Genomic DNA, 27,173 nt, shown 5'->3' with positions numbered 1-27,173 from the left:
TACTGAAAACATAGGGTTTTCACTATGAGCACTGGGCCCTGGCTAGCAGGATCCCAGTGAGACAGTGAAAACACCCTAACATACACTCACAAACAGGCCAAAAGTGGGGGTAACAAGGCTAGAAAGAGGCTACTTTCTCACACAGGCCCACTAGTAGCATTTGATTTACAGGCCCTGGGCACAACTGGTGCCCTCTACTAGGGACTTACTAGTAAATCAGATATGCCAGTCATGGATAAAACCAATTGCTAATACAATTTATACAGTGAGCATTTGCAATTTAGCACTGGTCAGCAGTGGCAAAGTGCCCAAAGTGCTAAAGCCAGCAAAATCTAAATTCGGCACAGGATCACACAAAACAGGAGGGCAGAAACCAAACGGGCAGGGGAAACCACAGCAAGAGCCAACAGTTCAAACAGCAATTTTAGTGTGTATACCACTGAATCCTAAGCTTAAACACATTAAAAATCAGGACGTCATGGGAACTTCTTAAGCAGTTCTATGTTCACATTTGTTTTTCTGAAAAGCACAGCCTTTGTGTAAATTACTAGGTCCAGGAGTTGGTGAAAGAACGAAGATTTAGCAAAGGGACATTGCACAGACAGATGCCAGAAAGCAGTTGCTAGCTACTTTTCTGAGGTATAGCTATACCAACATATTTGTCGATTTTTGTAAGCCTCTTTATGTTAAAGTGTGATGTGACCAAACATTTCTTCTTGGTCTAAAGAAACATACCCAACACACTTAATTTCAAAAGGTACAGACTACATTCACCAGTTACTTAATGTAAACAGGGGGACAGTCCATCCAAGACATGGATCACTGAGTAAGCAAACAAAAAATCAGGTGTCTGACAGATCATTTTTAAAAACATGACCCAAACACTGCATTTCAAAGCATTTAATAGTGCATTGTGCATGTCTGACTGAGATGTGTTCACTTGAGAATCATAGGCTCTCAGTCAACTCAGCCTTTGTATCCTATGTGACATTGGCTAGGAGGGTCTTATCTATTTGTGAAAAACTGTGGACAAGAAACGGTAATAGCTATCAGCAGAAGCAGCTGCAGTGTTGGATCACGGTCACTGAAAGTCCGCTTTTAAATGATGCGCTTTTACCTTATTTACTGCATATGTAAGCAATGAAAACAAAACACACTGTTGAATACATAAATAACGACAGTACTAGAGCATTAGCACAAACAATATCCTGAACTTCACAAATTCCAAACATAATACATTTCTTAATGTTAAAATGTGTCATATGAAGTACTCATACCTATATGAAATACCTTAAAATGATTAGACATGTGAGTGAGTATACTGCTCACAGTGTGAACTACTTTTCTCAAGAATAAAGTACTGACAGAGCCTAATGTATCAGGCCAGAGCACTCACTGAAAGCAGAGCGCTGAGCAAATTGTGATATTGCCAAAGACCGCATGTTTAGCGACTATGGGCATTATCTGGACTTGATGTTTGCATGCATTTGAAGAAGAGTTATGTCTGTACTGCAATAATTTCAAGAGCAGCATAGTTTGTGACTGTTACTATGAGCAGAGCTATAAGTGATTGATCTATATAAATAAAAGTACTAGTATGCTGTAATTTCCTAATGCTAAACTTTGTAGGCTAACTTTTTCATCTGGACCTACATGGATAGAATCAACAGGCTAAACTAAAAAAATAATAATAAAAAAAAAAAAAATCTTACTTGAACATCTCCACAGAATATGACAACAGTCAGTATTAGTCTAAATTCTGCTAAGTAATAAAGATGGCAGGTTGAGATTTATGTAGTACACACTGTTCTATAACCCTCAGCAGATGAAGACGTCTGCCAGACAATATTGCAAGGCCATGTACTGTTCCCCGCTAACCTAGCATGGTCTGATTTGAATAGTAGTATGAGAGGCAATGTTTCATAGAATAATATTCTAAAGTATAACTATTTACTTTATAGTATTTCTAATAAAAGCATTTCTCCCGGCAGTGTTCTTGATCGTGCTTTTAAACATAATGAATACCCAATTATCATATTTATGCCAAGATTCTAATTGTGACATGCGTTACTGCTTATGTTCAGTCTTTCAAGAGGACACCATTTCTGATGTTAGACATTTTCCTGAAGTGCATCTAGGAATCCCATTTGTCACAATATTTTATCACAGTAACACATGGGTTTTGGAGTTGCAGAATAACATTGCAAGACACCTTCTTCCGAAACATCTTCAAAACTTACCATCATAAGTTAGGAATCAAAGTAAACCCTGTCTCTTCTCTCGTAAAAATTCTAGGCATAGCCCTCTGGGTGTCTCTGGTGATTTATTAGCCCGCAGACGCTATTTTGTTTAACAAGGTGTACACAGTGATTGAACATGGCTCACTTTATCCATGCATTCAGAAACGTGTACTAAAGATATTATTTTAGCAAAATACAAAGGACCTGAGGACAATCCCTGTCTCCACACTAATTGCTGAATGACTTTGGCTAATTTGTTGCTCTTACAGTAACGCTGTTGATTTTTGAACCCCTTAACCGTACTGAGTTGACATCGTTAAACAGCACTGCCTACTATAGAAATTGTTCCAGCCTCTCTGGGAAAGAGGGGAACAGAGTCTGGATTCCGCACACTACACTGGGCTGGATATCTGGGACGGTGCATGGCAAACAGTTCATAAATTGATTGTGCAAAAGATACAAAAGTGTTCCACTTTCTCAAACCATCAGTAATAGCAAATATTTCCATGAAGATTGTGAAGTTAGTTTGTCTCTGTAAAAAAAAGGCAGCCAAGGTATCTCCAAAATAAGAAGCACTGTCATCTGCAGACTACACTGTGTCCTATAACAGGCATTTTACCGTCACAAATGTATGCTAATTAAAATGTGTGTTTCACAGATAAATATCTTTGCAGCAACAGTTTCACTCACCAAGTTGTCTTTCTAGCAGTGTCTTCTAGCAAGCAAGTATAGTCAATAATGTAGAGCTGTGATTGATGTCTGTATGATAACAATGTTGCTTGTAACTTAAGGTTTCATCCTGGTATATTTGTTAAAGAGTATCATATGGTTTAGGTAATAGTAACGCATGGCTGTTTATGGCTAATAAACCACAAACAAGGGATAACGAGCTACGTAAACCACATGTTACATGTCTGTTACCTTTGTATGTAATCATTTTGAGTGGAAAGGGGATGTCACTTTTTTACATTGTCGGGATCCAGCTCTTACCTCATGCTAGGGTTTTTGGTTAAATGTGTAGGTGAATCCCACAGGCTTGCAGTTTTAACTTAGGCAGCTTTGGCATTGTGAATAAAAGAGGGAACATTGTAGTTGTCGTCTGCACTGCTTTGGAATAAACCATGTGGAACATGTCCTTAGAACCACACAAACTGGATCAGCCTCTAGTTGTTTTCTCAGGAGAAACATGTTTTTATCCTCCCAAATTCAAATCAGATGCTAATAGTGTATTTCTTTTTCAGACACTGCTGCAATTTCATTATACATACTCATACCCAACCTATAGCATCACAACTCTGTATGGTTTGAACGGGGGCTAAGACACTGAGCACCAGTGTGCTTTTCATACACTAACCGTTTCTTGGTTGGGGCTTTAGTGTAACTGTTATACTTGGCCCATGCAGCATGGTCACCCCTCAACCTTTTGCCTTCACTCCTACTATTAATGCTGAATTTGTTTCTGTTGGTTTTAGGACCCAGTGCTCCTTACCACTGTTAACCAGTACTAAACTGAATGTGGTCTCTCTTCTAAACATAGTAGCACTGGCTTATACCCCACTGGCATATTCAATTTACTTATAAGTCCTGAGTAAAGTGGCACTACTTGTGCCCAGGGCCTGTAAATTAAATGCTACTTGTTGGTCTGCAACACTAATTGTGCCACCCACTTTAGTATCCCTTTGAATTAAGTCTTAGGCCTCCCATAGCAGCCTTTGTGTGCAGCTTTTAAAATGCCATTTCGACCTGGCAATCTAAACCCCTTGCCAGACGCCTTCCTTTTTAATGTATATCGGTCAACCCTCGTGTAGGGTCTGGACAACCAGAGGGCAGATTACAATGTATTTAGAAAGTAGGACATGTTCTTTTAAGTTTACATGCCCTATTAGTGAAAAACTCCCAAATTAGTTTTTTAATACTGCAAGGCCTACCTCTCATATAGTATAACATTGGAGTAGCCTTACTACATTTTATAAGTGTAATTTCCAAATGGCAAGAAAGATTCAGTTCATGTTTGATGTCTCTCGAATCATAATTTAGAATTCCAGTTTATGGTGAATTTGGATTTTAATTGCAACTCTGAAAATGTTGCTTTAAGAGAGTTGGCATTTTCTTGCCTTAGCCATTTAGTGTCTGTAGCCTGTACACGGGTCACATGACTGGGTGTAGCTGGCTGCTGAGCTTTGTGTACTCCTCCTAGGCGTAGGAAGGGAGAATAGGGAGTTTTCTTGTGCCTGGATGGTCCAGCACTGGCAGGATGAGTGGGAGGAGCTGATAACAACTCCAATCACACTTGAATAGGCTGTGTTCTGTATCTACACAAAGAGCCGTATACCCCTTTAGTTAGTGTAGGAGGCTGGCCTGGCTTCTAGTGGGTACCTAGTGGTACCAGGTCCAGTTATCCCTTATTAGTAGTGTTCTAGCAGCTTAGGATGATAGAGGTAGCTATAGCAGAGCAGCTTAGGCTGAACTAGGAGACATGCTACTATACCACTTACATCATATAGCACTATATCATAAGAAACCCAATACTCGGAGTTACTAAAAATAAAGGTACTTTATTTTAGTGACAATATGCCAAAAGTATCTCAGAGGATATACTCCCTTAGGAGGTAAGTAAAATACACAAGATATACACACAAACCAAAATCAGGTAAGTAAAACACTTAGAAAAGTAGTGCAAACACTGTAGAACACAATAGAATGCAATAGGAGACAATAGGCCTAGGGCCTAGGGGCAACACAAACCATATACTCCAAAAGTGGAATGCGAACCACAAATGGACGCCAGGCCTAGTGTAGTGTGTAGAGGGTCGATGGAAGTGTAAGAAAACACTAAGGGTGTGCAAGATACCCAACCCCAAGACCCTGAAAAGTAGGAGTAAAGTTACCCTACTACCCCAGAGAGACAGTAAATTGGAGATAGGGGATTCTGCAAAGACAACAACTGACTGCAAAGCACTGAAGACGGATTCCTGGACCTGAGGACCTGCAAAGGAAGGGGACCAAGTCCAAGAGCCACGCAAGTGTCCAGGGGGGCAGGAGCCCATTAAACCCCGGATGAAGGTGCAAAAGGGGTGCCTCCGGGTGGAAGAAGCCGAAGATTCTGCAACAACGGAGGGTGCCATGAACTTCTCCTTTGGTCATAAGATGTCCCACTGCGTGCTGGAGGATGCAGAGTTGTTTCCACGAAGAAAGACTGCAAACAAGCCTTGCTAGCTGCAAGAGTCGCAGTTGAAGATAATGGGTGCTGCCAGGGCCCAGGAAGGACCAGGAGGTCGCCCCTTGGAGGAGGAGACAGAGGGTTATGCTCAGCAACAAAGAGAGAGCCCACGCAGAAGCAGGTAGCACCCACAGAAGCACTTGAACAGGCGTTCAAGAAATCTGAGCACGGCGGTCATTTCAACATAACAAAAGATGGTCCCACGACGTTGGTGGTCAATTCAGTGAGTTGAGCAATGCAGGACGGAGTGCTGGGGACCTGGGCTAGGCTGTGCACGAAGGAATCCTTGCAAGAGTGCACAGAAGCCCTAGCAGCTGCATATCATGCAGTACGCAGGATTACTGTCTGGCGTGGGGAGGCAAGGACTTACCTCCACCAAATTTGGACAGAAGGACCACTGGACTGTCAGGGTCACTAGGATCCAGCTCCTGTGTTCCAGGGACCACGCTCGTCAAGATGAGAGGGGGCCCAGAGGACGGGTGATGGAGAAGTTTGGTGCCTTCGTTAGCAGGGGAAAGTTTGTCGACCCGCAGGGGAAAGTTTGTCGACCCACAGGAGATTTCTTCTGGGCTTCCAGTGCAGGGTGAAGGCAGACAGCCTTCAGAGCATGCACCACCAGGAAACAGTAGAGAAAGCCGGCAAGATTAGGCGCTACAATGTTGCTGGTAGTCTTCTCGCTACTTTGTTGCGGTTTTACAGGTGTCCTGTCAGCGGTCGATCCTTGGCAGAAGTCGAAGAGAGAAGTGCAGAGGAACTCTGGTGAGCTCTTGCATTCGTTATTAGAAGAGAAACCCACAGAGGAGACTCTAAATAGCCCTCAGAGGAGTATTGGCTGCGTAACCAGGTAAGAGCCTATCAGGAGGGGTCTCTGGCGTCACCTGCTGGCACTGGCCACTCAGAGGTCTCCATTGTGCCCTCACACCTCTGCATTCAAGATGGCAGAGGTCTGGGACACACTGGAGGAACTCTGGGCACCTCCCCTGGGGTGGTGATGGACAGGGGAGTGGTCACTCCCCTTCCCTTTGTCCAGTGTCACACCAGAGCAGGGGCTGGGGGATCCCTGGACCTATGTAGACTGGTTTATGCAAGGAGGGTACCATCTTTGCCCTTCAAAGCATTTCCAGAAGCCAGGAGACGCTACTCCTCTCAGGCCCTTAACACCTATTTCCAAAGGAAGAGGGTGTAACACCCTCTCTCAGAGGAAATCCTTTGTTCTGCCTTCCTGGGACTGGGCTGCCCAGGCACCAGGGGGGCAGAAACCTGTCTGGGGGTTGGCAGCAGCGGTAGCTGCAGAGAAAACCCCGGAAAGTTAGTTTGGCAGTACCCGGGGTCCATGCTGGAGCACCAGGAATGCATGGGATTGGCACTCCAATACCAGATTTGGTTTGGGGGGGCCATTTCCATGATCTTAGACATGCTACATGGCCATGTTCAGAGTTACCATTGTGAAGCTACACATAGGTATTGACCTATATGTAGTTCATGCATGTAATGGTGTCCTCGCACTCACAAAGTCTGGGGAAATTGCCCTGAACAATGTGGGGGCACCTTGGCTAGTGCCAGGGTGCCCTCACACTTAGTAACTTTGCATCTAACCTGCACCAAGTGAGGGTTAGACATATAGGTGACTTATAAGTTACTTAAGTGCAGTGTAAAATGGCTGTGAAATAACGTGGATGTTATTTCACTCAGGCTGCTGTGGCAGTCCTGTGTAAGAATTGTTTGAGCTCCCTATGGGTGGCAAAAGAAATGCTGCAGCCCACAGGGATCTCCTGGAATCCCAATGACCTGGGTACCTAGGTCCCATATACTAGGGAATTATAAGGGTGTTCCAGTGTGCCAATCAGAATTGGTAAAATTAGTCACTAGTCTGCACTGACAATTTTAAAAGCAGAGAGAGCATAAACACTGAGGTTCTGGTTAGCAGAGCCTCAGTGATACAGATAGGCACCACACAGGGAAAACATATAGGCCACAAACTGAGCACTGGGGTCCTGGCTAGCAGGATCCCGGTGACACAGGCAAAAACAAACAGACACACAAGTAAAAATGGGGGTAACATGCCGGGCAAGATGGTACTTTCCTACAGTTAGTCTGGAGCCAAGACAAGGAAGGCAGGGTGCCTGGAGACTTCAAAAGGAAACCTCTAGAAACTGCTCCCCTACTTCAAAGGCACAACTGGGTATAAATACTTAACCTCAGACGCCACCACTTCAGTAACTGGACCTGTGAATAATCTGCCAGGAAGAAGAACTGCTTTGCTGCTACACGGATGTCCACTCTTCTGAACTGCTGCTCTAAAGGAACTGCTGCCTTCTTGCATGGCGAAGGTGCACTGGACCTGCAACCCAGAGTGACTCCAAGGGCTGGTCTACTGGCCTCTGGATCTGAGCCTCGGGGACATAAAAGGCCCCCCCAACATTCTGAAACAGCCCCTGGACCCAGCTGCAGTGACCTCCTGACCCCTAAGTGGTGCCTCTCAGGTTTTGGACTCTTGTTGTGGCTCACAAGCAATGGAATCGAGCTTTAGGGCTCTCTGTGACTGCAAAGAGGTCCCTTTGCACTGAGACTGCACCACTTGCACTGGAAGTCAGCTTGATGCCCCGCCAGATCATCTCTACACACTGCAGCATCTTACTCTTGCCGGGGACTGCAACTGAGAAACTCCAGCCTGTCCATCTGCGACGTTTAGCCTGTTGGCAACCAGAGAACTGTGGTTGGCACAGTGTGTTTTCAGGCACTATTTTACACTTTATACTTTAAAAAATCATAACTCTGGGTCAAATGATTGGAGTTTTGGTCTTGTATTATTTATTACATTTTGCTCTGTTTTTCTAAATCTGGTGTGGTATTGTTTTATGTGGTGTTTTTACTGTTGTACTGTATGAAGTGTTTAACAAATACTTAACACATTGCCTCTAAGTTATGCCTGACTGCTCTGTGCCAAGCTGCCAGGGGGATTGAGCACAGGTTATTTTGGGGTTTGCTTGTCCCTTACCCTCACATGGATTGTGGTTGTTACTTGACCAGGGCTCACACCCCAGTAAACCAATTCCTCACAGTAATACAAATAGTGTATGATTGAGAGTACTAGAGAATAATGTGCTCTATTTATTGAAGCGGTTGTAATGGCAGCAGAGTACTTTGCATAAAGAAGCTACAAAGGCCGGGGAAAGTTGTGATTCCTTTTTTTCACATCCTAAGGCAGACTGTGATCACTGGGTATTCTCCATGGTGGGTGTGTAGTTCACCCTTGGTGTGCAAGGTTCACTGGTACTGTTGCACTTCACTTTGCTATCTAATGTAATCTCTTCATCTTAAAGTGTAAGGAGGGAGAGCATTCAAACGTATTACAGGAGTTGGTAGAGAATTTGGATCACAAACTTTATGATCAGCGTGATTACACACAATTAACTCTGTGTCTGGTTGGAGGTGATTCTTTTAACCTTACGAGAGATATATATATATATATATATATATATATATATATATATATATATATATATTTATTTCTCCTCCAAATGGCCCCTTCTTGGCGCACTCCATTAAGTCAGTGCTTATTTCAGGGACGGGCCAGCCCTGCAATTAATACTTCACCAATTGACAAGAAGTCACACATGGCACTCACAGGAATCCTTTAGTTTATTTTTTAATCATAAACAGAAGTCGAGTTAACCCAACACCACCAATGCGTTTCAACCAACAAAGGTCTTGATCATGGTAGGTGAGTGATCCATTTACACACAATTTATAGTCTCTCCCATTCCATCCCTTAATGGTGCATTATGGGATACGTAGTTCTATCATTTACAGATATAACACCTAATAGTGAATAAAAACACAAATTTGTACACGAATCCACTTAACTACATACATTAAATAAATTCAACAAAAACTGTGTGCATACAAACATTATTTGACCCACTCTCAATTGCAAATCCCAGTCCTAAATTTCAGGATCTCAGGCACCATTAATCTAGAACTTGGCGGAGATTAACATTTGTATGACCATCTCCTGGACGTTATTTGAATATTCCTACCATTTTATATGGTATTCATCATTACTCTCAAAACACTGGTATCACGTCCTCATGATCTTCAATTGTTCTAGTGAGTAACTCAAAAAGATTTACAGGGATGATAGTAAAAGCACATTAAAAGCCCTATACAGATACTTAGAGAGCGAATCACAGGGAGTTCTCAATTATAGATGGCAAAAGAATTTTTCATCCCCATTGATCCCATACTGGGTCTTCGTTTTTAATCTAATGATAAGTCTAGATTCTAGCCGTCTCAACTGTTGAACTCTGTCCCCACCTCTTTCCTGCTTTTTGATCATGGTTATACCAAAAAAACGCATGTGTAGCCAGTCAGCTCTCTCATGATTTTTCAAATGTTTGGTCATTGCATAATTCATGTCACCATTTTGTACTGCCCTGATGTGTTCTCATATTCATTTCTTCAATGGACAGATAGTACGCACTACATATCTCATTCCACAGAGACATTCTATAACATATACCACAAACGTGGTATCACATGTAATCCTTTCTTCAATTACAATGTCTCTGCCCTGAGAAACCTCAATTGTTTTCATATTGCTTCCAATCTTACATGCTTTGCTTTTATTGCAACAGAAAAACCCTTTTTGTGAGACTGTTAATCAATTTGGCACAGTGGGTAGTTCAAAATGGCCTTTTACTAACCTATCTATCAGAGTTGGTACTTTCCTATATGTTACATAGGGTCTTTCCCCCATTCTTGGGCCAACATCCATATCTTTTCTGATCAGATGCCAGTGTCTATTCAAAATCTGTGAATTTTCTTTACTGTAATTCAGAATCAATCGTATCTTGTCATATTCCCCCATTGGTCTTTGATCTCCCGCTTTAATCAAGGTCTTTGTTCTAGTTTTTTGTCTTGCTTTCTGTTTTTCTTGCTTTACATCTCTAGCCTTGTACCCTCTTGCCAAGAACCTTAGTTCCATCTCATCAAATTTCCTACCATAATCATCTTCATTAGAACAATTTCTCTTTATCCTAATGAATTCTCCATTGTGGGATATTTTTTTAAGTGTGATTTGGGATGAAAACTGGACCCATGTAGGATACTATTGGTGGCTGTTGGTTTCTGATCTAATGTCGTTTTGTAATTTATTATTTTCTATGTACACCATCACATCAAGAAATTCTATAGAAGCCTTACTCATTTTATATGTAAATTGAAGTCCTATATTATTACTATTTAGCTTGTTAAGGAACTCCACAAATATGTTCTCAGTGTCATTCCAGATTATGAATAGATCATCTATATATCTTTACCAGACCAAAACATTCTCCACATAGTGTTCATTCTCTTCCCCCCAAGCTATGTGCTTCTCCCACCAACCCATGGTCAGATTTTCCTTGGCTTGGAGAAAATGAAATTCCCATGGCAGTCCCACAAATTTGTTGGTAGATATCATGATTGAAAATGAATACATTGTTGCGCAAACATAGTTCTACCATTTCTGCTAGCATCTCCGAATGTGTTAGAAAATGAATTCTTCTCTGCTGTAAGAAGTATTTTACTGCTTTCATTCCCAATGCATGAGAAATTGATGTATAAAGGGAAACAACATCTATGGTGATCAGTATATAGTCTGACTGCCATGTTACTCCTTCCAACAATCTTAAAAAGTCTCCTGAATCTTTTATATATGAGTTAAGGTCTTTCACCATCGGTGCCAAAACATAATCCACATATTCAGATACTTTCTCGTATAGCGAACCACAACTAGAGATAATGGGTCTCCCTGGGGGTTTGTTTAGCGTCTTATGAATTTTTGGCATAAAGTACAGAGTTGGCAAAATTGGATTGTCATTCCTCATAAACTTAAGTTCATCCATACTAATGAGACCATCTGAAAACCACTTCTCCAGTTTCTGATTTAACTCCAAAACCAGGTTGTTAATCGGATTTTTACTCAATTCACAGTAGTTTGTCTTCATCCGCAATTGTTTGTAGGCTTCTTCTAGATAATTATTTTTCTCCCAGATCACAATATTTCCTCCTTTGTCCGCCGGTTTGATCTCTAACTTATGATTGACCATTAGCCCCTTCAATGCCTCACATTGTTCTTTTGTCAGATTGTCTTTTCCTTTGTCATTCCTATTGTTATGGATTTGGAAAAAATACAATACAACTAGATCATGGAACATATCGATCTTATTCCCTGGTGTTAAAACTGGGCAGAACTTTGATTTGGGTTTAAACTTAGTGTTCTCCCGTTGTTCAGTATCAATCCCTAATGTAGATAGTACTTGTGTTTCCGTCAGGATTGTATCTTCTAAATCATGCGTTAGATCATATGGCGTTTTTAAATCCAATTTTTGTTCTGTTGTCAAGTCTGATTTCCAATTCATTTCCATTTATCTTATTGTACTAATGTTTTCTACTTTAGAAAAATATTTTGCCAATTTTAACTTCCGCACAAATTTGTATAAATCAGTCCTCGTTTGTACAAAATCTTGATGTGTTTCTGGGCAAAAACTAATGCCTTTGTGCAAGACACTTACTTCTACATTCGTTAGTTGATAACTTGATAGATTCACAACCAAATTTTCTGCCTCTTCAGGATTAGTTACTATATCCATCATTTTTTCTTGCTGTGTAGCATGTAATCCTTTCCTCTTCCTGGTTCCTCTTCTCCTTTTTCTATGTCCCTTGTTTCCTTTGTTCTTTCCCATCCTCGACCTCTGCCTCTTCCTCTGTTCCTTGGTGTTTTTTTATCTAGATACACTAGTTTCATTTCGTCCAAAAAAGTAGTTTTCTTCCCACTAGTACTTGACCCATCACCTTCACTTTGATCTCTCTCAGAACCGCTATTTTCCATGACTTCAATCTCCTCCAAATTTATCACTCCTGTATGTAGTTGTTGTTTGAGAATATCAAACCTTCTAGCAAAAGTCAGGATGTTTTGTTCATGATTAAAAAAGAAACCAAAGGATTCCTGTGAGTGCCGTATGTGACTTCTTAACAATTGGTGAAGAATATATATATATATATATATATATATATATATATATATATATATATATATATATATATATATATATATATATATTCACAGGGAAGGAAGAGGTTAACTTTCCTTCTGACCCCTCGCCCCAAAATTATATATTCTCTCATGGCGCTTTAAAACAAAAACTAAACTGGTGTGCTCCTGCAACCTAGCATCAAAAGGTTCAGTGGAGTGTTTTTTATTTCAGGCAAAGATTCCAAAGAGTATGTGACAATATATCAGATCTGCTACCAAATTGCTGACCTTGGCCATAATTTCTTAGAGCCCTGCAGTGCAACTCAGTGAGTTGGAGACTAGGTGATCTGTCTCTGGCTCTGAATACAGTTTGGGAATGGAGAGAACAGTTTATTTTTTAGATGGTCTTACTCTCTTAAGAGTTAATGTTCAAAGTGAGGGTGGCTTATGCTTTAGTTTGCTTGCTTTCACAAGTACTTCCCCATGGTAATAAGTATTTATAAGCCTGTATCTTGAAGTTGGCCTGCTGCAGAAAGATTATTGGTTAATGAGGGAAGCTGCAGGACTGCAAACAGCACCCACGTGACTCAACAGATGAAACAAGTCATCTCGGCTGTAGGCATAATATGGGTCGACAATCTATCCATAGCTGTGGGGTCCAAAGGTTGATTCAAATGGTTAGTCAGTGGCACATCCCTAGGACCAGTGGTGAAGGAAAAATGTATTTGTATCCCTCTCAAATGGGCTTCCACAAAGTTAAGGATGGTTCAGGGAGATTTGGGGGTGATTCAGGCTTACCACCCTGCTACTCATGGAATGCTCTCTGTGGGTCCTCAAGGTCTCATGGTTTGTAGCAGTCCATGGGCTGCAGGTGGCCATCTGGGCTTTAAAGTACTTGTGGCTCCAGGTGTCTTACTTGTTCAAAACCATCTCTTTGCAGGCTACAGACTGCAAGGCTTATTCTTTCCTCACCTGCCCTCTGTCATGCATGTGCACATTTTTCAGCTCAGGATACGGCAGTATGGGCCATACCTTGGTGGTCCTGGTAGAAACCTTGTCCTAGTATATTTTGGTAAACATTATTCCTAGACTTATTTAGGCTGTTAATGGGCAGGCGCGAAATGACCAGTTTGCTTATTTCAGATAGAGACTGGATAGAAACACCATGCAAGCTCGTTATTTCTAGATTTCACTCTGTAACATTGGGGGAAGGGAAGTTCAGGTACTGTAGCTCGACAAGTATTTTGGGAATTCCATGATCTGGTTGAATAGTCTCTTCACAAGTTAGACGTCTATATTGGATAGCTAAAAATGGTGGCATGCATTTGGTCACATATACGCAAAGGAAACATACAGCCATGGCAGGACTGCTGTTTTGTGCGATGTTTGATGTGTTGTTCATAGTGCACAATTCAGCCTGCACACAGACTCCCAGTCTAATGTATGTAAAACATGACACACTCACTTTCTCTACACTTAATGGGCTAAAAAGCATGAACTTATTTTTTTGGGTACACTTTACAGGGGAAATCTGGTAATTTCTTCATTAGCAGGGGCACAAGTAAGAAAAACCTGCCCATGAACTATATGTTCTTTGCCCCCAGTAGTCTCTCTCCCATCACAGAGGCACAAGAGGGCAGTAGCCACTCTTAACTATGTGTAAAAGTATACTGATGTAACAGCAGGACAAACATAACGCCCCTCCAGTGGACTCTGCTTGAGGAAAATCAGTGCTCAACAGAAAGTCAGCTGGAACAGCTTTCGTTGTACGCACGTTTTTTTTTTTTCCCTACAAATCTTGCATCAACTATAACATTTAGAAGTGTAACAAGATAGCCATTTAGGTAATGGGCTGACAAACCAAACGTGATGCAGTGAGTAAGGTGTCAGACAGATCACGTGAATTAGATCAGATATGTTTATTTGAATTTATTATAGTACACTTAGGGCCAGATGTAGAAAAGGGTTTTTCCCATTCTGTGTCAATGGGAAAATGTGTTCGTACATATGGCCCTTAGTTCTGCACAAAGAAATGTCAGTACAAACATAGTGAAAGTCAGTATAGCAACCATGGTTGAGCTATCAAAAGTCAAGATTGATATGCCTTGGTAAAAAGATAACACAAGGGCAGGTTTCTTTGTGGAAACATGCCACTTAGTCTTGACATTCAAGAATTATGATGCCACTACATTATTTATGCTTTGAGCTACTCATAAATAGAGACAAGAAAAGCCTGTATGGTGAATTGAATCACCAATTTATTTGAATGATGTATTATTTGGGAAGGAGAAAGGTTTTCCTACATAACCCTGTAGAGCATGCACATCTGCCTCAAGTTCACCACTACAAGGTTGACTTTTTTTTGGTCTGCTACCTCATCCCACATAGTGTGTATCCTCTTTGCCAAGCATGGCTAAAGGCCAGCTCACTAGGTGGTTGAGGACTTACTGTGGGTGGCTGCGCTACCACCCATAGGGGCCACAAAGGCCTTTTTTTTCAGCCAGTGGCTTGAAGGGGGGGAGGCTACTCTTTAAAGCGGTTTGCCTGTCCACTGCAACTCAGACCTTTGCAAATCCATAGATGTTTTATGTGTGTTGATGGTGTCTGTGTATAACACAGGTGACCATAACTACACTGGAATCCCTTTTGTACCCAAAATGGTATTTTGGATGGAGAACTAAACCAGCAGATGTGAATTGCAGGGTGTAATAAGTATGGATCGAAAAATTTGCGAACACTTTAGGCAATTAATTATTACCAACATATAAACTCCCAGAAAGTTTTACATGAGATCCTATACCTTTGATTGGTTATTGCAACCCAGACCTTCGCAAATCCATAGATGTTTTATGTGTGTTGATGGTGTCTCTGTATAACACAGGTGACCATAACTACACTGGAATCCCTTTTGTACCTAAAATGGTATTTTGGATGGAGAACTAAACCAGCAGTTATGAATTGCAGGGTGTAATAAGTATGGATCGAAAAATTTGAGAACACTTTAGGCAATTAATTATTACCATCATATAAACTCCCAGAAAGTTTTACATGAGATCCTATACCTTTGATTGGTTATTGTATTGTGAAGTGTGAATTTAAGGACAGAAAAGCAGAGTGAAATTATATGTAGCAGGAAAAGGCCATTGGTCCTTGGATGGATGGATCTAAGGAACTTGGGCATTACCCCCATGGACCATGTGCCTGCAACATCTGAGCGCCCACAAGCCATGAGGCACTGGAAGCAGTTGAACTGTATACTGTGGTCCAAGTGACAGATGAACAGAAGTGCCAGAAAAGATCTGTATTAATGGAGAGTCTGATGCCAGGTGAAAAGTTCTTGTCAGGGGTGGGCAATTAGCTATTTGACTATTGAGGTTTGTCTCCTGGCCTCCCAAGCTGCAAGATTTACTGAACCGTGAGTAATGTGAACCCCCACTGCTTCTTTCACTGGTACTTGCACAGCCTCTGATCATCTGCGACCTATGCCATGAATGGCGACTGCAGTCCAGCAAGTTGTGCCAAGGCAAGGTCTCTGTTCACTGAATGCTGGGGGCCAGTGTGGCGCATACTTCAGGAAGAACGCAGAGGCATCTGACGCATGCAAGCACAGCCTATACCCCATACATCTTAACAATAGAAAGTTATTATGGATCACAAGGGAGCCAGGTGGTGGGAGAGGTTCAGTGAGGCCGATACCACTACAAAGGGGGATAGAGCTGATATAGCCCATTGTCCTCCCAGGATTTCAAAGTTTCTAAGAAATTTCTTCGGGAAGCTCCAGAGACATAAGAGGGAGATTGTGCCTGAAAGGTATTATACATGAAGTAGCTTAGGCTACATTCTGCAGAAACCTCTGAAGACTAGTATTACTGTTCATCTTTTTGATTTATTGCTGCTGAATCTTTTATGCTCCATATTCACTTGTGTGCAATTTATTAGTACTTTTTCTTTTTTAAAGATTAAGCACTGGCTGAACATTACTGACAGTGGTTCCAGGAAAAAAAAAAAAAAGTGTATACACACACACGTTTGGAAAGTTTATCAATATGAGGCTAAGCGTAATACTCCCAGAATGCGCTCTGTTTAGATCAGATGTTTGCAGAAGCTTATAAGGAAAAGTGATGATTCTTTGCTTTCAAAATAAAATGTTGAGAAAAAGATGCAAGTAGCGAAAAAAAAAAAGTTTTGCTACTATGAAATTTTAGGTGCTATTTCTTTGAAGGGTCATTTAGTAAAATGTGTTGATGCATACTAGTATTTCCCAAAAATATTCCTACTGGAAAATCACTGTAGCTATTTTCAATAAGATTATGGGAAACATGAAAATGAACAAGCACTGGCAAAGCCAACCAATCTGCCATTTTTTTTTAGTCTTTTGGTTTCGACAATGAGTGTCTTGTTTTGACATGGCTTTTGCAACACTTTATTATTGTGGGAGCTGCCAGGCCCTCACCATTATAACAAACACTGGCAAAAAGAAAAACATTTTTTGGTCTCAAAAGCACACATTGCTACTGGTGGCGTAAACAAAGGCCCCCACAGCCACCCTCAGCACAGCACCTGCCCTGGGTGAGTCTGGAGGGGCGGGGGGCCTTCCATGTTACTTGCAGGGGGCCCCCTTCAATTTCATTGCGCCACTGATTGCCACAGACGTTCCTGGCACTGAACAAAACTATTTTGTGTGCCAATATGCTCCTTGTGGAAGAGCAGAGTGCGATCACTCACAGTAAAGCCAGCCGATAGATAGAGAAATAGAAGTTTAATAAAGACAAACTATCTTTGTTAATGCCAGACCTAATTACGGACCCAATTCTTAAAGAAATTCTCAAAAGTGCACCCATGGTATATGTCTTTGGATTAGTGGCTTTCATGAATTCACAAAAGCTTACAAAAGTAGACCAGGAAATCGTATTTCTAGAAAATATTTGTGAACTGTATTTTAGCACGAGCAAATATGCAAGTGTAGATTTGCTCATATGAAAATCTATTGAACGTTTACAAGTTCACTTTCCCTCCAACCACTTTTGTCCCAAACCTTGAAGAACTTCTACTTCTGCCATTGTCAGGAGTACATTTCCAACCTTTCTCATTATGAGAAAAGATTAGAGAAGAGCTGGTGAAAATCCTTAAAACATGCAAGTTAGTAGGTTTGCAGACTCAAAGGCATTCCAGCCCTGGAACTATTGCTTACTGCTTCCCCCACCCCCAGTATGTAGATCTGTGGAAAGGTGGCAAAATTAGGAAATTGCTATAGTAAGGATTGAAATTTCAAGTATTCAAGCCCTACTATAGTAGTAGCCGTGTCACAACTAGAGAGGCTATTATCAGAGCTCTTACATTTTGAGATTGCAGACATAAGTTGTCGCTGGCACTACATGGCACCAAAGGGACAAGTAGATTTATTTTCTTTTTACAGGACAAGTAGATTTAAGAAGGCACCTGTCCCATGGACAAATAGATATTTTATTAAATTCCACATCCCTGGGGGACCAATTGTGCCAGTCGTTCCACAAGTATTTTTGACAGTATCTTATAATTGGTGTTAAGTAGTGCCAAAGGCCATTCGGTGCTAACAAGCAGAGGGTCTTTATTCGGTTTTGGCAAGGAGTTAATAATTGCCTCCTTTTGGGAAGCAGAGAGTCTGCTTATAGCTAAAGCCTTCTCATACACTGTTATTAATCGTGGGGCCAATGTGGGAACAAAGGCTTTATATAATTCAGTGGGCAAGCCGTCTGGTCCTGGGGATTTACCATTGACTAATGCCCTGTTTGCTTCTGTGACTTCGAACAATGTTATGGGGCCATATAGTTCTGTACACTGTTCCATTGTGATATAGGGCATTGGGAGGTCAGTAAAGGAGTTGTAAGTCACCAGATCAGTAGCTGATTGAGACTGGTATACCTGTTTGTAATGCCTGGTCAGTTCATTATGAATAGCGCATTGTGTATAATAGGTGAGGCCTGTCTCCGAGCGTAACGCAGTTATAGGGTGACGTGGATGATCCTGCCGGTTGAGCCATGCCAGCAGTCGCCCGGTTTTGTCAGCTGATGTTTGTGTGCATGCTGAGTGCACTGCATAATTAAGACAACACAACCTGTCCAGTAGCGCAGAATGTTTGCATCATGTTTGTTGGGTTTTATGTGGTTTTGGGATCGTTCGCCGCTTGCGTCTCCAGCTCTAGGAGTGTGTTCTCCAATCGAGAGAGGTCTTTAATTATTGCTGGTCTGACGTTAACCCTGTATTCCCAAGCAGTGACCCTGCAGTGTTATCTTCTATCAGTTTTGAGGATGCCGTATTATTGTTAATATCAAAATGTTCAATAATCATTGACCCAAGAGAAGCTCTGAGTGCGTAATTTTCCATTAGTGAAGTCTGCAAACGCCATGTAGAAATGGGAGGGAGGTGCTGTGTCCCATTGTAGTTGTAACTTGTGGGGATTATGATCCGAGTGGGTGCGTCCATGTTTATGATGGACGGGAGCAGCGCTGGTGTCCCAACAAATCTGTCTATCCGGACATGTAGGTTATGTGGCACTGAGTAAAAGGAGTATACCTTTGTAACTGGATCACGGGTTCTCCAGAGGTGTACTATTTGCCATTGGTGAAGGCAGTTGGTTAATGCTTGGGCGTTAGTAGCAGCTGTTGTGTGGGACAGTGGGAGGAAGGAGTTTCAAGGGCAGTGTCCATGACTCTGTTAAAATCCCCCCAAGGAGCCACAGTGTGTCGCTCCATTGGGATGGGATATTAGAGAGTGTGTGTAAGAAGGCTGTCTGCTCTGTATAAGGGGCATAAGTAGATCTAAGTAGAATGGATTATCCATCAAGTCTGCCTTTCACCAGCACAAAATGCCCCTCTGGGTCTGTCAGAGTGTCTTCAGTTGTGAACGGGGTTCCGGGTCTAACTCATGATTAGACCGCTCTGACATAAGTGGAATAGTTCGTAGCAAATACCTGTCCCCTCCAGCGTCTTTGTAGCTTAAGAGCTTCTGAGTGCATAAGGTGAGTTTGCTGCAGTAGAGCTATGTGCGTAGCCTCTTCAGGTAAAAATAAAGAGTATCAACGTGATGTTGTATCCATGTCCGTCACGTTCCAGGTGAGTATATTAAAATAGACACAGTTGAAAGGGGTACTTTATCCAACCAATGTGGGTCGTAATGGTATCTCTAAAGGGGTAGTGTCATTTGATGCATTCTTGGAGGATCTGAGGTGAGGGTTTTAACTGTGGTGAGCTGAAATAGCATTAGAGCAGATATACAGCATGTGTCCTGCCCAAACTATTAGGTAACAAGAACCCAATTCAAACCAGTCAGTTGAGGCATTTTGGGGAAAGGGGGTGAGGCTGTAGCTGGGTGGTCAGTGTGGAGATATCCCGCATGTAGAGAGAAAATAATGTTTCCCTAATGGGAACCTCTTAGTCATGTATTAATATTTGGCTGATCCGTTTGCCTAGGTGTGCTCATGTGCAGTATGTTTCGTCCCCATATGTTAACGTCATTCTTCCGCTAAACAGAGACCAGTAATAGGTTTTTGCAGTTCCTGCTTAGAAGGTAACTGTAATAGGCATGTCTGTTAGTGAGAGAGGGAACATGTGCTATTAACGTGTCATATAATATCATCAGCCGTTTGTGGTGTGATGTCCAGAGGAGCAACAAAATCTACAGTCCTGTAGTTGAGGAGCCACCATCACTGAGTGACCCGTCTGATTCATCACCAGTCTCAGAGCGGCGACCTCACCAAGCTCTGCTGCCTTTTGCAGTGCTTGATGCTGTTTCTGTGTTGCCTTTTCCAGTCCAGGTGCACTCTTCGTATTGGTGACTGTCGTGCGCGGAAGAGTCTGCCTCTACATTGTGGCGTCCTCCTGTCACAGGGTATTGTGTCAGTGCGACTGGGGCGGTCACCTGTGGAATATCCCTTTGAGTCTAGCCAGTTCCATGTGTCCAGTCAGTGTGCCGGCACTCGATGGGCACTTTTCACCATGAAAAAGCTGGAAAGGTGTCTGGGGATAGTAGTTTTCGCAACCACTGTTCAAATTCTGCCACAGCATCTGATCCCTCAGTTCTCTCCGGGAGGCCTACAACACGTATATTGTTACGTCGGGACCAGCCCTCTGCATCTTTCATGCAACTCTCCAGAATGTTGACCCGTCCACCATCTGCCTCAGTAATGAGTCAAGGCCTTGAGTTCGAAGTTGTAATTCCTCAAGTGTCAATTCAGTGGTATGAACTTTCTGTGCATGTTTTCTGTGATTTTACATGTAGTGGTGTCAGATCCAGTGTCATCGCACATATTTTGCCCTCCAGGGATGCCCTTGTGGTCTCCAGAGCAGGACCAATACTCTCCACTGCTGCAAGCACGGGGTCTAGTTTATGGCTGATGGAGAGCAGGGGTGGGGCTATGTCTGAGGATCATGTGCCCATTTCTAGTCGATCTCTTCCTGCAGGAGCCTTTGCGGGTGTTTCCTGCTCAGTGGTGCCTAGGCGCCTCATTGTCGTGGGTTGTAGCTGGTCAGATCTGTGCAGCTTCCTGTTTCACTTAGGGGCCCCTTTGCCAGTTTGCGTCGGGGTGTCGTTGGTCAGCAGCACAAGCAGCCCCTGATCTCAGAAGACTCAATCTAATTGCCAGTGGTGCTGTGTGGGTGGGCTGGGAGGGGTTTAATGTGATAGGCTGATTGCATCAAGAATCATCTTGCTTTTGATATCTGCCAGGATGAAAATTCAGTAGATCATGTAGTTGTGTGCTTTAGGGCCCGCTTGCTTGCACCCTACAGTGGCTTAAGGTGCTGCAGCACAAACAGCCCCATGTCTCAAGCAGGAGATGGTATGCCAATGCATGTGTATTGAGGAAAGTCTCCTGGGATAGAGTCCGGTATAGAGCTGCTATTTCAGGAGGAAATGTTGAAAAATTATGTCCACCCCCCGAGCTTAGTCACAGGGGTATTGTTTCTTTATCAATGGGGCCTAGTAGTGTGCAAGTCCAGTTATCGTAGGCCACAGGGAGAGTGTGGGGAAGAAGTTAAGTATTGTATCATTCTCGAGCTCTTTGTACTGTGGGGGAAGTCCCTTATCGCGTCTACACAGTAGTGGTTGTTCAACTGCATGTTCCACTTATTCCCGGGGCCCCCAGCAGTGGGCCCGTCCCTCCATAATGCGCTACTCAATGCGCAGCGCTTCAGGGCTTACTGGCGTCCAGGCAGCAATCTCTTGTTAGGGTTCGGGAGCGTGTTGCAGATGCTTCCCGTCGGGCTCTCCTACAGTCTGGAAAAAAACACTGCCTCCTCCCTCGCTCCCAGTGTTCTATCCCGCCCTCGGGCCACGCCTCAGATAGGGCGCAGTTTCGCCATCAGGCCTAATCCCGTCCGTGGCAGCGCCACTCCATTGTTGTTGTCATTGCTGTAATGGGTCAGCTGGGCTCCGTGTCACTGGGGCGGGGGAATGTTGGGTTTAGATGGATTGAAGAATGTAGATTGTCCAGGGTTCCAGGCGGATTACTGTCAGATAAGCAGAGCTTTTTCAGAGCGCATCCACTATGCTTGCTGAGCAAGCCCCACCTCCTCCTGGCACTTCCTTCTCATATGCTACTCTTTCAGCCATCATACAGTAGTTGATGTTTTCACACCAGACCTCAGAATCTGGTACTACTTGTGATCCCCATAATCTATCGATGTCTTTCTGACAATGTAAACCCTATGTTCTATAATATATTTTCATATTTTGGTGGGATGAGTTTGTGCTCCACAACAGAACTAGCATGGGTGTTTATTTCGTCATTAATCCTGTTAGCTGTGATAGTCTTGCTTCCAGTCTGCCCCAGAATGGTACCAATTTGGGACTGTCAAATAATGTATTAATGAGGGTCCCGTCTTCTTCGAATTCTCTCAGGTATTCACCTCTTTCAACCTACCAAACCAGCATAATACACACATAATACACGCAGTGCAAGTGCAGTAGCCTGAACCCTGATCATATTGCTGCATTCTCTTGGGGGGGGGGGGGGCTACTTACATGCACCTTCCCAATATGTTTCATCCACTGTTCAAAGATCTATACTCCACCTCTCTCACAGCATTCTTAACGCATCTGGGGCATTATTATTTATGATCTTTTATAATCTGACTATTGCCTTGTTCCTAAGCGGTTCAGCTGGCACTGTTTTTTTTCCTAATGGTGACCTACCTTGGACTTCACCAACTTACTTTCATACAACTTTAGTGCGAGCCTAAACTGCAACTGTCTATTATGTTGTGACGTATGAAATACAAATTCCGCTCTTGGGACCTAAAACAACTTCATTGCATACTTTTGATATGCCTTTTTATGTCCCACTTCTGCCTCCAGCACTCCTGCTTTTGTTAGTACCAAGAGCCTTTACTCATACCCTCTGTCCCGCATGCATCACAAGCAGATCTTTGGTTAGGGAAGGACCCCTTGAGAGGACAGGACTCAGTGATTCACCACTTGTAACTGTGATGCCAAGTAGTACTTCCTCAAATCTAGCAGGACAATACTTCCTTTACATGCACTCTTGTTCAAGGTAGTTAGCGCTATCCTCACTAACATCACCAGTCCACTTTGTACTGTGCCGTCTGAGCCAATAGTTACAGTGGCAGTCATCTCCTATCTGCATTTCATTTCATTTTTATAAATCCAGTTGGCATTTGCTTGAGGTGTTTTTCAACAAACTCTCATTCTTTGTCATACCGAACTACTGGCAATACATTCTGAACCTGAAATGGGCATTCCATTAAATTTGTTGGAACCCAATGGGAGAAGGTAGGAATTTCACCAGTTTATCCTCATTCCTGGGTAATTCCCACAGATCTTACAAATATGTAATCTCTCTGGCTTCGCTACTTAATGGAGCATATCAACCCAATGAAGAGATTCTGTCATGACCTTCACAATCACATTTCAGACTCCTAATAATACATCCATTCTAACCCAATGTGCCAATGACTCCAGAACCAAAGTGAACAACAGCGAAGGCAGTGGGCATCCTTGCCTCCTCCCATGCACCAGGTGGAAAGGGGAAGACCGTACTTAATTGACCTTCACCTTTGCTTCTGATCCCATATGGAGGGATGTTGTCTGTTCCTTGAGTCTCATGGATTATGGGAGATTAATCCAGACTGGTCTGGATGCACCTATCCTCCCGCCAGCATGTATAGCCTTTTAGCCAGTGTTTTCGGTACTATTTTTACCTCCACATTTAACAGTGATCTTGAGCCTCTTTATGAACAGCTGCTATTATGAGCCATTCCTAGATCAAGTGGCATATGTATTTCCTGCCTAGCCTTCACCAGTGGAATCCGTTTGGCCCTAGTGTCTTCCCATTGATAAGCTGCCTGATTACTTGCTCATTTCCTCACCTGTCTGAAAAGAGTGTGCTTAACAACAGATGAGATAAATTTTATGCATAGCAAAATAAGTGATATGAGGTACTGAATCTTGCCAAAAAAAGAAACTCATTAGTTTATGCAGTGACTTGATAATGCACATCACAGTGTTGTAATCAATGGAGGAGGGCAGCAGTATGTATTAGGGCCTGCATGACATAATAGACGCATGATTTATCAAAGGGTGGTGTATAATGAACAGTTGCAAAAAAAAAGAAACTGTGCTAGACTATACCTCCTGCTAGGCAGTTACTGATATGCATGCCTTTCATATCCATTGCACGTTTCAGCGAAAGCTATCAAGAGGCCAAAGCATAAAGAGCTTGGGTTTTTCTGGAATGAAATAAGTTACAGGCCCAAGTGGTAACAACTGTAAGAAAATCTGTAAAAGTGTGCTTAAGTGGATATGTGTAGAGCAAGCATCTACTTTCCATTACACCTGCTATTTTGATCTTGACATGAGTAAAACAACATAAGTTCATGTAGATGTGAGCAGGTAGAGCACCAGAGGGCTGCCTGCTAACCAGAGGATGGGGCGCATATGGATTCTGTACAACGCACAGCCTGGGAGAATAGATGTGCACTCGCAAGTGATAACAAGCAATTGCAATGCTGTGTCTCGTATTTACTTGAGTTGGAGCTATTGGCATTGTAAATGCATAAATTGACTTTTTTACCACATTAATTGGCCAACCCTGCCATATATTTTGGTCCTTTCTGTCACATAATTCCAGTGGCCCTGCATATAACTAAGGGGCTAGTAGGCCTACTGGAATATGTTGTTAAACCAGGCCATTAAAAGCCAAACTACTCCCAGGTGCAAAACATATTTACTTGGTAGTTGGTACAGGCGACGTTGCCCGCGGGGCAATGAATAAATTGTACTCCAAGAATGAGTGCTTACTGGCTCTCTGTCCCTTTACTGCAGTTTTCAGAGTCGAATAAAGCACCCATGATTTTTCACACGCTTGAGGAGAGCCACCTCACATCATATTAATGATCCAGTCCTGAACTGAAATATTAGTTATAACATATTGACCATTGCACAGCACAATCAACTGTAAGCTGTCCTCGAGGATAGTTTTATACATACACACACACAGCTCAAGTTTCACAGACTCAAATGTTTCCGGTTTCTGCTTTGTATTCGCACCTTGTATCACGTTATAAAAATAAAACTACAAGTCCCAGAAATCACAGTTGAAACACAAACTAAATGAGTGAATCACGCGTCTCACTAGGGAGCTGGACAATTCTACTAATACTTTTCCAAGGACTGGCCTCCAGCTTATATCACGCTATAAAAATAAAACTACACGTCCCAGAATTAATATGTGTGCTGCCAAGAACGTGTAATATGCAGATCAGAGTGCATTTAATGTAATAATTTTAAAATAACTCTGTTGATTAATGTTTTTTTTTTTATTTTTAGAAAACTTACTTTTGTCTAGTGGAAGCTTGGAGTCATCATAAGGGAGCGCACAGAGTTAATATGCCTGCTGCAAAAACGTGTACTAAGCAGATCACAAAGTGCATGTATTGTAAAAATGTCAAAATAACTGATGATTTATGTTCTGGCTTTTGTCTAGTGGAAGCTTGGAGTCATCATAAGGTAGCACACAGGGTTAATATGACTGGTACAAAAAAAATAAGCAGATCAGAGTGCATATAATGTAAAAACGATACTGCCAATCCAGTTTGCGCTGTGAGCGCCATGGCAGCAAAGAGATAGTACTTTTGTCTAGTGGAAGCTTGGAGTTGTCATAAGGTAGTGTACAGGGTTAATATGCCTGCTGCAAAGAATGTGTACTAAGCAGATCAGAGTGCATCTAATGCAAAAACAATTTCGCCAATGGAGTTTGCGCTCTGAGCTCCATGGCACCCACCAAGCACAGACAAAAGAAGAAAGTAGTTCACACATTCTGAAGTGTATCGGAAATCGTGTAATTATCCCTGTAACAGGGTCAGTGTCTAATGTGGTAACTAAACCGTCCCAAGTCGAGACAAACGTAAAGTATTTACCAATGATGTCAAATGTGATTTTTGAAAGGCAAGACCACGAACAAATGAAAGTGATGGACGTGAGGTGGGCGTGGTTAAAAGCCAGCAATACTTCAGGTCAAAGCGCTTTCGTGCTCAACCTAAAAATAGCATTCAAGATGGTGACCGCCTTTAGTACCCACATCAAAACTGAAAGACCTCATATCGAGAAAATGCATCATTAGTCCGTATTTATAAGACGTGAATAATGTGGAGTGAAAAACAAATCAACCCATCAATTTCCCATGAAAAAATACAAAAAGACGAAAAATACACTTTAATGGAAAAACTCCAGTTTCCAATGAAAGCAAGGTTATTTCAAAAGGCAAAAATCACTAATACTCTTAGTCTGTAAGCAATCACATACAATAATTACCTTAAGGTGGTGGTTCATCACATTATGTTTGTGGGTTAATGGAATAGATCTATCAGGCAATAAAACAGCAAGAATATACAATTAATTATATCTACAAACGTAATTAACAAAGAGAAATTAATCATATTTTGGCGCCAGAAGATGGACTGCACAGTGTAGCATGTCAAAATTGGAGCTGAAATCGAGAGCAACAATGGGATGACATCATACATTAAAACTTGCAAGTAACTGTGATTGATAATACTCATTATTTTATTTTGCTACTGTGACTTCTCTATAGATATACCAATGTTCTCTGGGCAAAGGTAATTTGGACAAGTATTCACTAACAGGTGGTATTACCTCCTTGTTCACTGTCCATTTTCTTCCATGACTGTGTGGTGCGTTTCCATCAAACATTGTTCAAGATGCACACTTTGACCTTGCAGCAGATTATATTCTTTGGGTAGAGAGCCTCCTAATCGCGCTATTAGCAAGCATGGCAGGTCTTATTGTTGTTTAGAGTATGTATTCATTTGATGGTTTATAAAATGCAAACTCAACCAGTATTAATTTGTCATAATTCCTGATCTTCATAATTAAATGTTTTTGACATGCTCGTTTATTTTTGTTCTACAGTTACGAAAAACCACCTCCAGGTCTGATAAAGGTGAGCACATATTTTTTCGTTCATTGTATTAACAGCTTCGGTTTATTGATTGATTAATCTTAGTAAACAAATAGTATTCTAGAAGTACATTTAACGATGAAAATCTAGCCATTCTTCCTCTCTGTCTCATTCTGCGTCATACATCTAACATCATTCTCTCAGGGGTGGCTCAACAGGGTTTTGGGTCATTGGACTTTTTTCAGCCATGCTATATACATCAGAAGTCGCCCTTCTGCCGTC

General features: G+C 42.1%; 1 protein-coding gene across 2 annotated transcripts in view; it reads left to right on the top strand.

Moving 5' to 3' along the window:
• The window catches only part of RP9 (RP9 pre-mRNA splicing factor), a 120,647-nt gene that overhangs the window by 7,182 nt on the left and 86,292 nt on the right, over positions 1–27,173 (top strand). For both annotated transcript variants that reach the window (XM_069215448.1, XM_069215445.1), the window contains exon 2: positions 26,903–26,933. In XM_069215448.1, the coding sequence (XP_069071549.1) occupies positions 26,903–26,933 (31 nt within the window). The remainder of the gene's footprint in view (positions 1–26,902; positions 26,934–27,173) is intronic.

The sequence above is a fragment of the Pleurodeles waltl genome, chromosome 2_1 (genome assembly GCF_031143425.1).
Source record: "Pleurodeles waltl isolate 20211129_DDA chromosome 2_1, aPleWal1.hap1.20221129, whole genome shotgun sequence".
NCBI classification, from domain to species: Eukaryota; Metazoa; Chordata; class Amphibia; order Caudata; family Salamandridae; genus Pleurodeles; species Pleurodeles waltl.
The sequence above is the reverse complement of the archived record's forward strand: the minus strand, read 5'-3'. Positions and strand labels throughout refer to the sequence as shown.